This window comes from Heterodontus francisci, chromosome 6, assembly GCF_036365525.1.
Source record: "Heterodontus francisci isolate sHetFra1 chromosome 6, sHetFra1.hap1, whole genome shotgun sequence".
NCBI classification, from domain to species: Eukaryota; Metazoa; Chordata; class Chondrichthyes; order Heterodontiformes; family Heterodontidae; genus Heterodontus; species Heterodontus francisci.
Window position 1 is genome coordinate 115,563,320 of NC_090376.1, and position 16,790 is coordinate 115,580,109.

General features: G+C 44.8%; 1 protein-coding gene across 4 annotated transcripts in view; it reads left to right on the top strand.

Annotated features, from left to right (window-relative positions):
• LOC137371482 (nectin-1-like) overlaps positions 1-5,749 on the top strand; it is a 250,457-nt gene extending 244,708 nt beyond the window's left edge. For 3 of the 4 annotated variants that reach the window (XR_010975229.1, XR_010975231.1, XR_010975230.1), the window contains one exon: positions 5,135-5,749. Coding sequence is in view for 1 of the 4 variants with exons in the window: in XM_068034145.1 (XP_067890246.1) it covers positions 5,135-5,152 (18 nt within the window). In the remaining 3 variants the exon portion in view is untranslated. The remainder of the gene's footprint in view (positions 1-5,134) is intronic. The other variant, XM_068034145.1, reaches the window with a different exon arrangement.
• The last annotated feature ends 11,041 nt before the right edge of the window (positions 5,750-16,790 follow it).

A 16,790-nucleotide genomic window follows, 5' to 3' on the forward strand; every position in this document is an offset into this window, starting at 1 on the left:
ACCTGCCACCTGATCTTGTGTGGAGGAAAATTCCTTCTTCTGAAGACTTGAATACATGTGAGAGCAGCAGGGAGAAGAAGATCCCAAACAGTGTAGGTGCGAGAACACAGCCCCTGTTTCACGCCACTCAGGATAGGAAAGGGGTCTGATGAGGCTGAATTGTGCCTTTCATATTGTCATGGAATGAGGTGATGATACTTAGTAGCTTTGGTGGACATCCGATCTTTTCTAGTAGTCTGAAGAGCCCATGTCTGCTGACGAGGTCAAAGGCTTTGGTGAAATCCATGAAAGCAACGTAGAGGGGCGTCTGTTGTTCACGGCATTTCTCCTGAAGCTAGCGAAGGGAGAACAGCATGTCAATGGTGGATCTCTTTGCTCGAAAGCCACACTGTGCCTCAGGGGGGCGATCTTCTTGACGGTTGGCCCAAAAGCTCTCTTAATGCCATCATACATTCCTCTGTTGTTTCCGGTGTCAGAGGCCAGCTGAATATGACTGCATAGGTGTTGCCAGTAGTCATTTCCGCAGCGCCTGGCTGTTCTTTGTGCAGCGTTCTGACTGCCTTGAGTGCTACGGATGTTAACTCGCTGGGGGCTTTCTTGTAGTTCAGCAGTGCAATGCGCTTAGCAGCTCTGACAGAGTCCAGCTCTTCAAAGTGAGATTGAAACCAGTCTGCATTCCGCATCACACGTTTGCCATAGGTGGTCATTGCTGAGTCATAGATGGTGTCTCTGATGTGAGCCCACTTGGTCTCTGCATCCCCTTTAGGAGTGTTTTGAAGGGCTTTTTCAAGTGAATTTCGGAATTTATGTAACAGCTGTGGATGAGAAATTCTGCTAGTGTTGATGCACGGGCGGCCCTTCTGCTTGGCTGATGCAGCTTCTCTGGTTTGAGTCTAACCTTGCTGCACACCAGGCAGTGGTCGGTGTCGCAGTCGCACTGTGGAAGCTGCGTGTGATTTGAATGCTGTTTAACGAGGCTCGCCTTGTGACGATGAGGTCCAGCTGATGCCAACGACGTGATCTGGGGTGCCTCCAAGAAACCTGGTGACAGGGTTTAGTATGAAAGAATGGGTTGGTGATGCAGTGGTTATGATAGGTACATAACTCCAGCAGTCTCTGTCCATTCTCATTCATCCTTCCAATGCCATAGCGCCAAAGGCAGGAGGGCCATGAGTCATGGTCGGCCCCAACCCTGGCATTAAAGTCCCCCAGCAAGAACAGGTATTCAGTATTGGGGATGCTGCTAATGATATTATGGAGTTCCTCTTAGAACTGGTCTTTAGCTTCAGGTGGGGAGCAGAGTGTTGGAGCATAGATGCTGAGTAGGTGGACTGGACCAGAGGCGGTGAACAGTCGGATGGACAGTATGCTTTCCGAGCCATTTGAGGGTGGCTCTATCATGATCCAAGACATTTATATGCAACAAAAAAAGCAGTGGTCCTAGCACTGACCCTTGGGAATACCACTGACTATCATCCTCCAGTCTGAAAAACAATCATTTACTTCAACTTTCTGTTTTCTGTCCTTAAGCCAATTTTTTTTTATCCAATTGGACACTGATCCTCCTATTCCGTGAGCCACAGTTTTGTTACTTTATGCAATACTTTATCAAACACTTTCTTAAAATCCATATGGGCAACATCACTGCATTCTCTTCATCAAAATTCTCTGTTACTTCAGCAAAAAATTAAATTCAATTAGTCTACTGTCAGATGATGAGTTACCTTCAGATGTCCGAGCAGCAGTGTCGCTGAAGACTGCGCCTCTCCAGGGAGGTCATCACAGATCTTTCTGCCATGATGGAGGATGAGCTGAAACCCAATGGTGGTGGTGGCCACCCAATGCCAATGGCATTGAAGGTCACCATGGAGATGAATTTCTATGCCTCTGGCTCATTCCAGGGACCAACCGGAGACATCTGTCCCCTGTCTGTGGTGCATCGATGCATCAAGGTCGTTACTGTTGCCCTATTTAAGAGGGTCAGCCAATACAACCATTTTCACACCGATGCAGACAGTCAGGCTAGGAGGCCATTGCAATATTTCTCCACTGCAGGTTTAATCAACTGCACAAAAACTCAAGAATTAGGAGAGGAGTAGGCCATTCAGCCCCTCGTGCCACTCCGCCACTTGATAAGATCATGGCTGATCTGATTGTGGCCTGAACTCTATTTTCCTGTCTGCCCCCCATAACTCTTGATTCCCTTGTCGAGTAAAAATCTATCTAACACCGCCTTGAATATATTCAATAACCCATCCTCCACTGCTGTCTGGGGAAGAGATTAACAGCCCACTGAGAGAAAAAAAATTCTCCTCATCTCAGTCTTAAATGGGAGACACCTAATTTAGAAACTGTGTCCCCTAATTCTAGACTCCCCAACAAGGGGAAACATCCCCTCAACATCCACCCTGTCAAGTCCCCTCCGGATCGTATATGTTTCAATAAGATCACCTCTCATTCTTCTAAATTCAATGGATACAGCTCAACCTTTCCTCATAAGATAACCCGTTCATCCCAGGAATGAGTCGAGTGAACTGTTTCCAATGCAATTATATCCTTTCTTAAATAAGGAGGCCAAAACTGTCCACAGTACTCCAGTTGTGGTCTCACCAAGGCCCTGTACAGCTGCAGTAAAACTTCCCTACTTTTATATTCTATTCCCCTTGCAATAAACACCAACATTCCATTTACCTTCCTAATCATTTGCTGTACCTGCATGCTAACATTTTGTGATCCATGTGCCAGGACACCCAGATCCCTCCGTACTGTAAAGTTCTGCAGTCTCTTTCCACTCAAATAATATACTGCTTTTTCTATTCTTCTTGCCAAAGTGGACAAGTCCACATTTTCTCACATTATACTCAATCTGCCAACTTTTTCAACTCACTTAACCTATCTCAATCCCTTTGTAGACTTTTTATATCTTCTTGACAGCTTGCTTTCCCACCGATCTTTGTGTCATCAGCAAACATAGCTTCCATAAATTCAGTCCCTTCATCTAAGTCATTGATATAAATTGTAAATAGTTGAGGCCCCAGAACTGATCCCTGTGGTAGTAGTAATGACTTGCCAACCTGAAAATGATCCATTTATCCCTAATCTCGGTTTCCTGTTAGCTAAATCCATGCTAATATGTTACCCCTACACCATGAGCTCCTATTTTGTGTAGTAACCTTATAGCCTTTTGGAAATACAAGTACACCACATCTACAGGTTCCCCTTTATCCACCTTGCTTGTTACTTCCTCAAAGAACTCTAATAAATTAGTCAAACATAATTTCCCTTTCACAAAACCATGTTGGCTATGCCTGTTTGTATTATGATTTTCTAAATGTCCTGCTACTACCTCCTTAATAATGGATTCTAGCATTTCCCTATGACAGATGTTAAGCTAACTGGCCTATAGTTTCCTGCTTTCTGCCTCCCTCCTTTCCTGAACAGAGATGTTACATTTGTGATAGTCCAAACCACCGGGACATTTCCAGAATCTAGGAAATTTTGGAAGATGCAATCTTTGGAAGATGCCCAATGCATCTATTATCTCTGCAGCCATTTCTTTTAAGACCATAGGATGCAATCCATCAGGTCCGGGGACTTGTCAGCCTTCAGTTCTAATAGTTTTCCCAATACCTTTTCCCTAGTGATTGTGATTATTTTAAGTTCCTCCCTCCATTTCACTTCTTGATTTTCAAGTATTGTTGGGATTTTTTTGTGTCTTTGACAGTGAAGACAGACACAAAATACCTGCTCAATGCTTCCACCATTTCCTTGTTTCCCATTGTTAACTCCTCAGTCTCACTCTCTCAGGGACAAATGCTCAATTTAGTAACTTATTCCCCTTTTTAAATACTTGTAGAAACTCTTATCATCTGTTTTTATATTTCTAGCTAGCTTTCTCTCATACTCTAATTTTTTCTCCTTTTTTTTAGTCGTTCTTTGCTGGCTTCTAAAATCTGTCCGATCTTCTGGCCTACGACTAACCTTCACAGTACCGTACATTTTTTCTTTCAATTTGATACTATTCTTAACTTCCTTAGTTAGCCATGGATGGTGTATCCTTCTCATAGAGTCTTTCTTTCTCAATGGAACATATCTTTCCTTGAGAGTTATTAAATATCTCCTTAATTGTCTGCCACTGCTTTTTTACTGTCCTACCTTTTAATCTATTTTCCCAGTTCACTTTAGCCAACTCTGTCCTCATACCCTTGTAATTGCCTTTATTTAAGTTTCAGACACTAGTCTTAGACCCACACCCTTCTCACCCTCAAACTGATGTGAAATTCTATCATGTTATGACCACTGTTGCCTGGAGGTTCCTTTACTGTGAAGTCATAAATTAATCCTGTCTCATTTCACATTACCTGATCTAAAATAGCCTGCTTCCTGGTAGGCACTAGAACGTACTGCTCTAAGAAATTGTCCTGAATACACTCTATGGACTCCTATTCCAGGCTACCTTTGCCAATCTGATTTGTCCAATCTATATGAAGATTAAAATCACCCATGATTATTGCAGTAACTTTCTTACAAGCCCCCAGTATTTCTTCCCTTATACTCTGTCCTACAGTATAGCTACTGTTAGAGGGGCCTATAAACTACTCCCACAAGTGACCTTTTACCTTTCCTATTTCTTATCTCTACCCAAACTGATTCTACATCTTGATCTTCTAAACTAAGGTCATCTCTGACTACAGTACTAATGTCATCCTTAATTAACAGAGCTACCCCACCACATTTTCTTAGCTTCCTGTCCTTCCAAAATGTCAAATATCCCTGAATATTCAGGTTCCAGCCTCGCTCACCTTACATCCATGTCTCTGAAATCGCTATCAGGTCATACATATTTATTTCTATTTGTGCTATCAGTTCATCTGTTTTGTACAAGTGCTGTGCACAGTCAAATACAGAGTCTTCAATTCCGTCTTTTCAGCATTCTTGCAAACTCTGGCCTTATCTGTTGGTGCACTCTGCAGTTTATATGCTCTATCTCTTCCTGCCACACTCATTATCATTACGCATATCGTTACCCTGCTCTATTGCTTTTCCCTTTCTCTTTAATTTACCACATCTCCCCTCATGTGATCCTTACCCTCAACTATTTAGTTTAAAGCCTTTTCTACCATCCTAATTTTAGGACTCGCCAGAACACTGATCATGAATGTGGCCATCAAGGTTCCCGCAGGCCAGGCAGCGGCCTTCACCAATTCCACTCGCTAAATGTGCAACTGATATGCAACCACTGCAAACAGATCCTGCAGTTGTGTGCTTGGGTCCTGGAAACCAGCCATGATACCAACATACTAAGGAAGTGCCAGGTGCTGGATCTTTTCACACCCTCTGTGCACCTTAAAGGATGGATTCTGCGAGACAAGGGCTATCCAATAAAGAGATGACAACTCACTCCTGTAAGGATTCCAAGCATGGATGCAGAGGGAAGGTACAATGCAAGCCACAGGGCAACCTGGGCGACCATCGAGCAGGCCATTGGTCTACTGAAGTTGCGATTCAGGTGCCGAGATCGATCCGATGGCCCCCTTAAATCTGCCCAGCCAGGGTCTCACGTATCGTGGTGCTCTACTGTGCACTACATATTCTGGTGCTACAGAGAGGAGAACAGTTAAACAATGAGGATATAGTAGACAGCAATGCCTCCTCAGACAAGAGGATGTGGAGGAAGCTGCTGACCAGGCGATGCATCATGAAGGACCCAAGGGACCACAGGAAAGGTGCCGAGAGGCTCAGGGCACACTAATACAGGAATATTTCAGCTGACCCTTGCTGTCTGATCCTTCCATTTCAATAAAGCTTTACCTTTCTGTTGCACTGTTGCCATTTTCTTGATTTGCCATCCCATCACCCTGCGCCCAGTGGTACCTTGATCTCCGGAATGTGGAAAGTGATAACCACAGGGTGTATAGCCCCTCACAATCAGCCCTTGGGGTAAGCCAGAGTACACCTGAAGTCACAGGGGGCCACAAGTAATGGAAAGGAGATATCGGCAGAATGCAGTACACCATTACGGAACATAAAAACAGACTGAAGCAGTAAATATCTAACAATGCTCTCACCCATGAACCCCAAGTGCAGTTAGAGGCTTCTCTTAATTCTGTTGCGCATGATCCTATGAGATGCTTCCCCATAGGCTGTCAGCGATGATGGAGGCAAGCAGCTGACCCTGGTGTCCCATGGCTTGGGATGACCTTAGTGGCGGTCCTCTGGCTGCCTGAGGCCTGGAGGGCCCCAGCACAGCTGCAGAAGCCTCTTCTGTCATCTTGGCTACTTGAGGCATTGGAGCATTGGCAGAAGGGCTGAGGAATTGCTGTCCACACCAGGGGTGCACTGAGAGGAACCCTCAGCTAGGGGAAGGCAGCCACCTGTCCTCTTTCACAGGCACACTTTTACCTCCCTCCTGACCTGACTAATCCAAGAATCAGGCAGCAAAGCCAGGTGCCTCATCCCCTTCTTACCCAGCCATTAATGCACAAGGCTCATGGACTCGACGACAGTATGCAAATCTGTGTGCATATCTAGTCTCCACAGAGTGGTTTGCATTATCTGGCTCTTCATAAGAGTTGCCTATCTCTCAATGGAGGAAGACATACTTGCAGATGTGAGAGGGAAATGGCAGTACTCATGGCCTGGATGGACTCCTCCACTCTCTGAGCTAGGGTGCACATACCCTCTGGAAGTGCCACCAGATCTTTACGCACTTCACGCTGCACCTCCAGCATCTGTCACCTGACTGATGACTCCAGAGGCATGTCATCAGCCTGGGGCTCAGCACCGCCAAGCCCTCCGACACTCCTCCAAGTGTTAGTGGTCTCAGCTGTCACAGTCTCCGTTAGCTGCTCAGCCACGTGTGTAGCATCCTCACCAGGTTGTGATCCAGAATCTAAAGGCAAACGGATACTCACCAACGTGAGAGTAACTGTGCTACGAACATATGAATTAGGAGCAGGAGTAGGTCATTCGGCTCTTTCATACCTGCTCCGCCATTTAATAAGATCGTGTCTGATCTGATTGTCGCCTTAACTCCACTCTCTTGCCACACCCAATACCCTTCGACTCCCTTGTTAGTCAAGAATTTATCTACCTCTGCCTCCACCGCTCTCTGGGGAGGAGAGTTCCAAAGACTCACAATCCTCTGAGAGAAATAAAATTCTGCTCATCTCTGTCTTAAATGGGCAATCCCTTATTTTTTAACTGTGTCCCCTAGTTCTAGTTTCTCCCACAACAGGAAACATCCTTTCAACATCTACCCTGTCAAGTCCCCTCAGGATCTTATATGTTCCATTAAGATCACCTCTCATTCTTCTAAACTCCAATGGATACAGGCCAAACCTGTCCAACATTTCCTCATAAGATAATCCCCCCATACCAGGTATCATTTGAGTGAACCTTCTTTGCACTGCCGCTAACACATTTATATTCTATCTAAAATAAGGAGACCAAAACTGTACACAGTACTCCAGATGTGGTATCACAAATACCCTATAAAACTGTCAAAACATCCCCACTTTTATTTTCCACTTCCCTTGCAATAAACAACAATATTCCATTTGCCTTCCTAATTACCTGCTGTATTTGCATACCAATCTTTTGTGATTTATATACCAGGACACTCAGATGCCTCTGTATCTCAGAGTTCTGCAATCTCGCTCCATTTAAATAATATGCTGCTTCACTATTCTTCCTGCCAATGTGGATAACTTCACATTTTCCCACATTATACTGCATCTGCAAAACTTCTGCCCACTCACTTAACTTATCTATATCCCTTTGTAGACTCCTTATGTCCTCTTCACAACTTACTTTCCTATCTATCTTTGTGTCATCAGCAAACTTAGCAACCATACATTCGGTCCCTTCATCCAAGGCATTGATTTAAATTGTAAATAATTGAAGGCCCGGCACTGATCCCTGTGGCACTCCACTAGTTACAGCTTGCCAACCCGAAAAAGATCCATTTATCACTACTCTCTGCTTCCTGTTAGCCAACCAGTCCTTTATCCAAGCTAACATGTCACCCCCTACACCAAGAGCTCTTATTTTGCTTAGTAACCTTTGATGTGGCACCTTGTCAAATGCCTTCTGGAAATCCAAGTACACCACATCCACAGGTTCCCCTTTATCCACGTGCTGGTAGAGGGTGCGGGGGAACGATGTAATAATGCGTCCTCTGAGGATCCCTCCTCCTCCTCCTCCGAGGTCATGGCAGCACTCTGTTCTTGTTGATGACCTGATTAAGAGAGAAGCTAGATTAAAGGGTTCTGCGCTTCCCTCCACATCCTTCCAACTGCTACTAATGTTGAGATCCATGTGTCTAGTGGAGGACGTTGGGCCATCATGCTTTGTGGTAGCTGATGCTACCTTATGCCCATCCATGACACTCTTTTGTGAATACCCTCTGGTCTCACCATCTGCGATGGACCAGTCTACATGCTATCCTGCTAATTCCAGAGCCTCATCCTCTTTTGGTGTTAGGTTAGCCAGGAAGGGAATGTCGCCACAGGTCTGGACTCTTTCCTTCATATTATGAGCTCTCTTTTCCTGCAGGCACAAAGATGAACAATGTTAGTCACCCGGCAAAGATTAGAACAATTCCTAAACTGGTGAGGCACATAAATGCCTCCTGCATGCGGCCACTCTGGAGAGACATTGCCGCAGCCCCTACTGACAGATGATTGCCCGTTGCCAGGGTGCCTCTGACAGGATATGCTTCTGCCTGACCCCATTGCTATCAAGCTCACCCTCAGAAGTTGCCCTTGGCAGCAAGCCCCTGAGGGAAGCGAGGTATAGAGGTCATTCACCCACTTGTGGCACTGCAGCCAGGTTCTACAGATGACCCCACGACTGCTGACCTCTTCTGTGACCTCCATCCAGGCTTGCTTGGTCAGGTAGCGCATTCTCCTCTTCCTGTCCCTGGGGAAGAGGACATTCCGCCTTTCCCAAGCAGCCTGGCGGAGAGTCTGCGGGGAGGCATCTCTGAACTGTGGGGCCACCAGGGATCTTCCTTCTGTCAAGCCTTCAGAGGCATTTCCTTCCTCAGTTCTTAAGTGGGGTTGCTATTAATGGGAGCAGGGCCCCTCCAAGGAAGCCAGGTCATTTGAAGGGAGCAGGTTTACTGCAGGCAACAGCAAACAGGAGGGCTCCAGGGTGTTTACGGCACCAGTGACTAGGGGGGCTGCAACAGCGTTAAAAGAGTGCTGGCAGGCCTCTATATATGGCGCCAGCACCTCTAGCAGCATCACCTGATGCCATATCTGTCACCTCAGCATCAACCTCCATTCCCTGGCTGGTCATCCAGCCCACCTGCCAGCAGTTAATTGGCTAACTGGCTCAGTATTGCTTCCTCCTGGTTGCTGAGTTCAGAAGCGGGAGCGTCAACCCTCTTACAGTTCCAGCAGCGGGACTTCAGACCTCCAGCAGAATCCTAGCCACAGTGTTGAGATGGAAGATGGATGGAAGAAAGGGAGGTGGGGTGGCAGTATTGATTAGGGAAGACATTGTAATGTTGGACAGGGAGGATGCCCTTGAGGAGGCAAGGATAGACTCCATTTGGTTAGAGTTGGGAAGCAAAATGGGTATGATCATACTACTAGGGGTATTCTACAGGTCTCCAAATAATGAAAGAGAAAGAAAGATCAAGGAGCAAATGTGCAGGGAAATCACAAAGATGTGCAAGAACTATAGTGATATTGGGGGACTTTAATTCTTCTTGGCCTCCTTGTCTCAAGAGACAATGGGTAAGCGCCTGGAGGTGGTCAGTGGTTTGTGAAGCAGCGTCTGGAGTGGCTATAAAGGCCAATTCTCGAGTGACAGACTCTTCCACAGGTGCTGCAGATAAAATTGGTTGTCAGGGCTGTTACACAGTTGGCTCTCTCCTTGCGCTTCTGTCTTTTTTCCTGCCAACTGCTAAGTCTCTTCGACTAGCCACGCTTTAGCCCCGCCTTTATGGTTGCCCGCCAGCTCTGGCGATCACTGGCAACTGACTCCCACGACTTGTGATCAATGTCACAGGACTTCATGTCATGTTTGCAGACGTCTTTAAAGCGGAGACATGGACGGCCGGTGGGTCTGATACCAGTGACGAGCTCGCTGTACAATGTGTCCTTGGGGATCCTGCCATCTTCCATGCGGCTCACATGGCCAAGCCATCTCAGGCACCGCTGGCTTAGTAGGGTGTATATGCTGGGGATGTTTGCCGCCTCGAGGACTTCTGTGTTGGAGATATGGTCCTGCCACCTGATGCCAAGGATTCTCCGGAGGCAGCAAAGATGGAATGAATTGAGACGTCGCTCTTGGCTGACGTACGTTGTCCAGGCCTCGCTGCCGTAGAGCAAGGTACTGAGGACACAGGCTTGATACACTTGGACTTTTGTGTTCTGTGTCAGTGCGCCATTTTCCCACACTCTCTTGGCCAGTCTGGACATAGCAGAGGAAGCCTTTCCCATGCGCTTGTTGATTTCTGCATCGAGAGACAGGTTACTGGTGATAGTTGAGCCTAGGTAGGTGAACTCTTGAACCACTTCCAGAGTGTGGTCGCCGATATTGATGGATGGGGCATTTCTGACGTCCTGTCCCATGATGTTCGTTTTCTTGAGGAGGGACTTTAATTACCCAAATATCAATTGGGATAATGCTACAGTAAGGGGAAAGCAGGGGGAGGAATTTCTGAAATGTGTTCAGAGGAACTTCCTTGGACAGTATGTTTGGGTCCAAGTAGAAAAGAAGCATTTCTGGATCTAGTGCTGGGGAATGAGGTGTGCCAAGTGGACCAAGTGTCTGTTGGCGAACACTTGGGTAAGACCGATCATCATATCATAAGAATGCACCAGCAGATAAGGCCAGAGATTGCAAAAATGGTAAATGGCATTAAAGGCTCTGTATCTGAATGCACACAGCATTCATAACAAAATGGATTAATTGTTAGCACAGATAGAAATAAGTATGTATGACTTGATAGTTATTATGGAGACATGGATGCAAGATGACCAAGGCTGGGACCTGTAAGTGAAAGGTATTTGACATTTCAAAAAGGCAGGAAACTAGGAAAAGGTGGTACAGTAGCTCTGTTAATTAAAGATGACATTGTTACAGTAGTGAGAGCATAGCTCGGAAGAACAAGATATAGAATCAATTTGGGTAGAGATAAGAAATGGGAAAGGAAAGAGGTCACCTGTGGGAGTACATTATAGGCCCTCTAACAGTAGTTACACTGTAGGACAGAGTATACAGGATGAAATAAATGGGGTGTGTAAGAAAGGTACTGCAATAATCATAGGTGAGTTTAATCTACATGTAGATTGGGCAAATCAGGTAGCCTGGAAAATGAGTTTACAGAGTGTATTCAGGTCAATTTCTTAGAGAAATACATTCTAGTGTCAACCCAGGGAGCAGGCTATTCTAGATCTGGCAATGTGCAGTGAGATAGGATTAATCAATAATCTTGCCTCTCGGCAATAGCAATCATAACATGATAGAATTTCACGTTCAGTTTGAAGGTGAGAGGTGTGGGTCTAAGACTAGTGTTTTAAAACTAAATAAAGGTAATTAAAAGGGTATGAAGGCAGAGTTGGCTAAAGTGAACTGGGAAAAGAGGTTAAAAGGTAAGACAGTAGAGATGCAGTAGCAGACTTTTAAGGAGATATTTAATAACTCTCATTCCATAGAAATGTGGTAGCACCATATGGACTAGGAATGAAGAACAGCAGAGTTGAATGCCTGATACAATTCTGTGAGGAAAATTACTTGGTCATTTTGAATACACTCTTCAAACACCCAAGAAGACTACACCTGGAAGAGTTCAGGAGATGTGCACAGAAATCAAACAGATTTTCCGATGATTAATGAAAGATACAAGAACAGCATCAAGAATGCCTTCACTTTCCCAGGTGTAGACATCAATTGGTTGAAAATTACGAAAAGGAATCCCATGAAAGATCAAGCCAACTTAGGCAGACTGAGAGAGGAAGATGTGATGAAGAATATGCTGTGGCGGCTACTAACAAGTATGAAGCTTTACTTCAGGAAGGGGCAGTGCAAGATCTTAGTGATGACGAAACAACAGAAAGGCATTGGGAAAGGTTGAAACAGAGCATAAAATACGCAGTAACTAAGATGGTCCCTAAGAAAGAGAGGAGGATGACTGTGGAAAAACATTTTCACCCTGAGTTGGAATCTGGAACGCACTGCCTGAAGAGATGGTAGAGGCAGGAACCATCACAACATTTAAGAAGTATTTAGATGAGCACTTGAAAAACCATAGCATACAAGGCTATGGGCCAAGTGCTGGAAAATCGGATCAGAATAAGTCGGTGCTTGATGGCCAGCACAAACACGATGGGCCAAAGGGCCTGTTTCTGTGCTGTATGACTCTATGACTCTATTCGTTCTTAATCCATACTCCACACTCCTTGACTGGATGTGGATGAGTGGATGACTGATGAAATACTTTATTGCTACAATTGTACAGGGTTTTGATGAGAACACATCTGGAGTACTGTGCGCAGTTTGGTCTTCACATTTAAGAAAGGATATACTTGCATTGGAGGTGGTACAGCGAAGGTTCACAAGATTGGTCCCTGGGATGAGGGGGTTGTCCTATGATGAGAAGCTAAATAAATTGGAATTTAGAAGAATAAGAGGTGATCTCATTGAAACATATAAGATTCTAAAGGGGCTGGATAGGGTAGACACTGAGAGATTATTTCCGCTGGTTGGGGAATCAAAAAAAACATGGGGGCACAGTCTCAGGATAAGGGGCCGATCATTTAGGACTGATGAGGAGAAAATACTTCATTCAAAGGGTTGTGAATCTATGGAATTCTCTAACCCAGAGGGTTGGAATGCTCCATCGTTGAATACATTTAAGGTTGCGATAGACAGATTTTTGGTCTCTCGGGGAATCAAGGGATTTGGCGAACAGGTGGGAAAGTGGTGTTGAATCGTAAGATCAGCCATGATTGTTTTGAATGGCCAAACATATGACTGTTCGATTGGTCATATGGTCTACTCCTGCTCCTATTTCTTGTGTTCTTGTGTACTAGACATGATGGAGAAAAGGAGACAGAATAAGAACAATAAAGAAGAATATGACAAAATGGAAATACAGATAAGAAAAGCATGTAGGGCACACAAGGAAAAGTGGTATGAAGACTGTTGCAAGAAAATTGAAGAACTGGAGAAAAGGCATAATATGAGAGAATTGCATGAGAAAGTTAAAGCACTGACAGATAAGAAGAAAAGAATAACCACAAATAGTGGCTGTATAAGGAGCAAGGACGGTGAACTTCTCTTCAGAAAAGAGTGGAGTACATCAGCCAGCTGTATGACGATGAGGACATAAGTGAATTGGTGCCATCAGAGGGAAGAGAAAGTCCAGAGATAATAGATGCAGAAGCCAGTGCATTGATCAAAAAGATGAAAGCAAAGAAAGCACCTAGAATCGGCGAAATACCAATAGAATGCCTGAAAGCTCTGAATTATGTTAACATTGAGATACCGACAGACTTCTGCAACAAAATTTATAGAACAGGATTCATACCTGTGGATCTAATGCAGTCAGTGTTCATGAAACTCCCAAAGAAACCAAAAGTACAGGACAATAAGTCTCATGAGCCATGTGATGAAAATGATTTTAATAATCATTTTGGAAAGAAATGACCAGTCTATAGAGGCAGAGACAGATGACAGTCAGTCGGGATTGAGACCAAAGAAAGGAACAAAAGTGGGCATCTTTAACTTGAGAGTAGTGATCGAAAGATACCTGGAAGTACAAAAACCTGTGTACTTTATAAACTATGAGAAAGCGTTTGATAGAAAGTACCATCAGAAAATAATGAAGTGCTTAAACAAGCTAGAAATTGACAGAAATGATAATCGGATAATTAAGAATCTATATTGGAAACAATCAGCAGTGAGACTTGATAACAGCTTGTCAGACAGTTTCCCAATCAAATGCAGAGTACGTCAAGGGTATGTTATGACCCCAAAACCTTTCAATTTGTACACTGAAGCTATCTGTAGAGACATAGAACATCTACCAGATAGCAATATTGGTGGGTTGAACAGTAACAACTTGAGATAGGCAGATGACACTGCACTGGTTGCAGAGTCAGAAGAGGCACTACCGAAAATTGTTGAACAAAGTGAATGCAAGGAGTGTGGAGTATGGATTAACAACGAATAGAGTCATAGAGTCATACAGCACAGAAACAGGCCCTTTGGCCCATCGTGTTTGTGCTGCCATCAAGCACCGACTTATTCTAATCCGATTTTCCAGCACTTGGCCCATAGCCTTGTATGCTATGGTTTTTCAAGTGCTCATCTAAATACTTCTTAAATGTTGTGATGGTTCCTGCCTCTACCATCTCTTCAGGCAGTGCGTTCAAGATTCCAACTCAGGGTGAAAATTTTTTTCCGCAAATCCCCTCTAAACCTCCTGCCTTAAATCCTTAAATCTATGCCCCCTCGTTATTGACCCCTCTGCTAAGGGAAAAAGTTTCTTCCTATCTAATCTATCAATGCCCTTCATAATTTTGTATACATCAATCATGTCCCCCCTCAGCCTTCACTGCTCCAAGGAAAACAACCCTAGCCTTTTCAGTATCTCTTCATAGCTGAAATGCTCCAGCCCAGGAAACATCCTGGTGAATCTCCTCTGCACCCTCTCCAGTGCACACACACCTTTCCTGCAGTGTGGTGCCCAGAACTATACACAGTACTCCAGCTGTGGCCTAACTTGCGCTTCATACAGCTCCATCACAACCTCCCTGCTCTTATATTCTATGCCTCGGCTAATAAAGGCAAGTATCCCATTTTCCTTCCCAACCACCTTATCTACCTGTGCTGCTGCTTCAGTGATCTATGGACAAGTACACCAAGGTCCCTCTGACCTTCTGTACTTCTTAGGATCCTACCATCCATTGTCTATTCCCTTGCCTTGTTAGCCCTCCCAAAATGCATCACCTCACACGTCTCAGGATTAAATTCCATTTGCCACAGCTCCGTCCATCTTACCAGCCCATCTATATCGTCCTGTAATCTAAGGATTTCCTCCTCACTATTTACAACACCACCAATTTTCATGTCATTTTCAAACTTACTGATCATATCTCCTATATTCACGTCTAAATCATTAATGTACACTACAAACAGCAAGGGTCCCAGCACCGATCCCTGCAGTACACCACTGATCACAGGCTTCCACTCGCAGAAACAGCCCTTGACTATTACTCTCTGCCTCCTGCCACTAAGCCAATTTTGGATCCAATTTGCCAAATTGCCTTGGCTCCCATGGGCTCTTACCTTCTGAACCAATCTCCCATGCGGGACCTTGTCAAAAGCCTTACTGAAGTCCATGTAGACTACATCAACTGCTTTACCCTCATCTACACATCTAGTCACCTCCTCGAGAAATTCAATCAAGTTAGTTAGACACGATCTCCCACTGACAAAGCCATGCTGACTATCCCTGATTAATCCCTGCCTCTCCAAGTGGAGATTAATCCTGTCCCTCAGAATTTTTTCCCATAGGTTCCCAACCACTGATGTTAGACTCACAGGCCTGGTTTATCACTACTACCCTTCTTGAATGATACCACATTTGCTGTCCTCCAGTCCTCTAGTACCTCTCTTGTGGCCAGAGAGGATTTGAAAATTTGTGTCAAAGCCCCTGCTATCTCCCTCTTGCCTCACATAACAGCTTGAGATACATCTCACCTGGGCCTGAGAATTTATCCACTTTTAAGCCTGCTAAAACAGTTAATATTTCCTCCCTTTCAATGCTAATATGTTCAAGTATATCACAATCCCCCTCCCTGATCTCTACACCTACATCGTCCTTCTCCATAGTGAATACCGATGAAAAGTAATCATTTAAAACCTCACCAATGTCCTCCAGCTCCTCACAAAGATTGCCACATTGGTCCCTAATGGGCCCCACTCCTTCTCTGGTTATCCTCTTACCCTTAATATACTTATAAAATGCCTCTTCTGTACCCTCTCCAAAGCCTCCACGTCCTTCTGGTAGTGTGGCGACCAGAATTGCACGCAATATTCTAAGTGTGGCCTAACTAAGGTTCTGTACAGCTGCAACATGACTTGCCAATTTTTATACGCTATGCCCCGACCGATGAAGGCAAGCATGTCGTATGCCTTCTTGACTACCTTATCCACCTGCGTTGCCACTTTCAGTGACCTATGGAGCTGTAAGCCCAGATCTCTCTGCCTGTCAATACTCCTAAGGGTTATGCCATTTACTCTATACCTCCCACCTGCATTAGACCTTCCAAAATGCATTACCTCACATTTGTCCGGATTAAACTCCATCTGCCATTTCTCTGCCCAAGTCTCCAACCGATCTATATCCTGCTGTATCCTCTGCCAATCCTCATCATTATCCGCAACTCCACCAACATTTGTGTCATCCGCAAACTTACTAATCAGACCAGCTACATTTTCCTCCAGATCATTTATATATACTACAAACAGCAAAGGTCCCAGCACTGATCCCTGCGGAACACCACTAGTCACATCCCTCCATTCAGAAAAACACCCTTCCACTGATACCCTCTGTGTTCTATGACCGAGCCAGTTCTGTATCCATCTTGCCAGCTCACCTCTGATCCCGTGTGACTTCACCTTTTGTACCAGTCTGCCATGAGGGACCTTGTCAAAGGCTTTACTGAAGTCCATATAGATAACATCCACTGCCCTTCCTTCATCAATCATCTTCGTCACTTCCTCAAAAAACTCAATCAAATTAGTAAGACATGACCTCCCCTTCA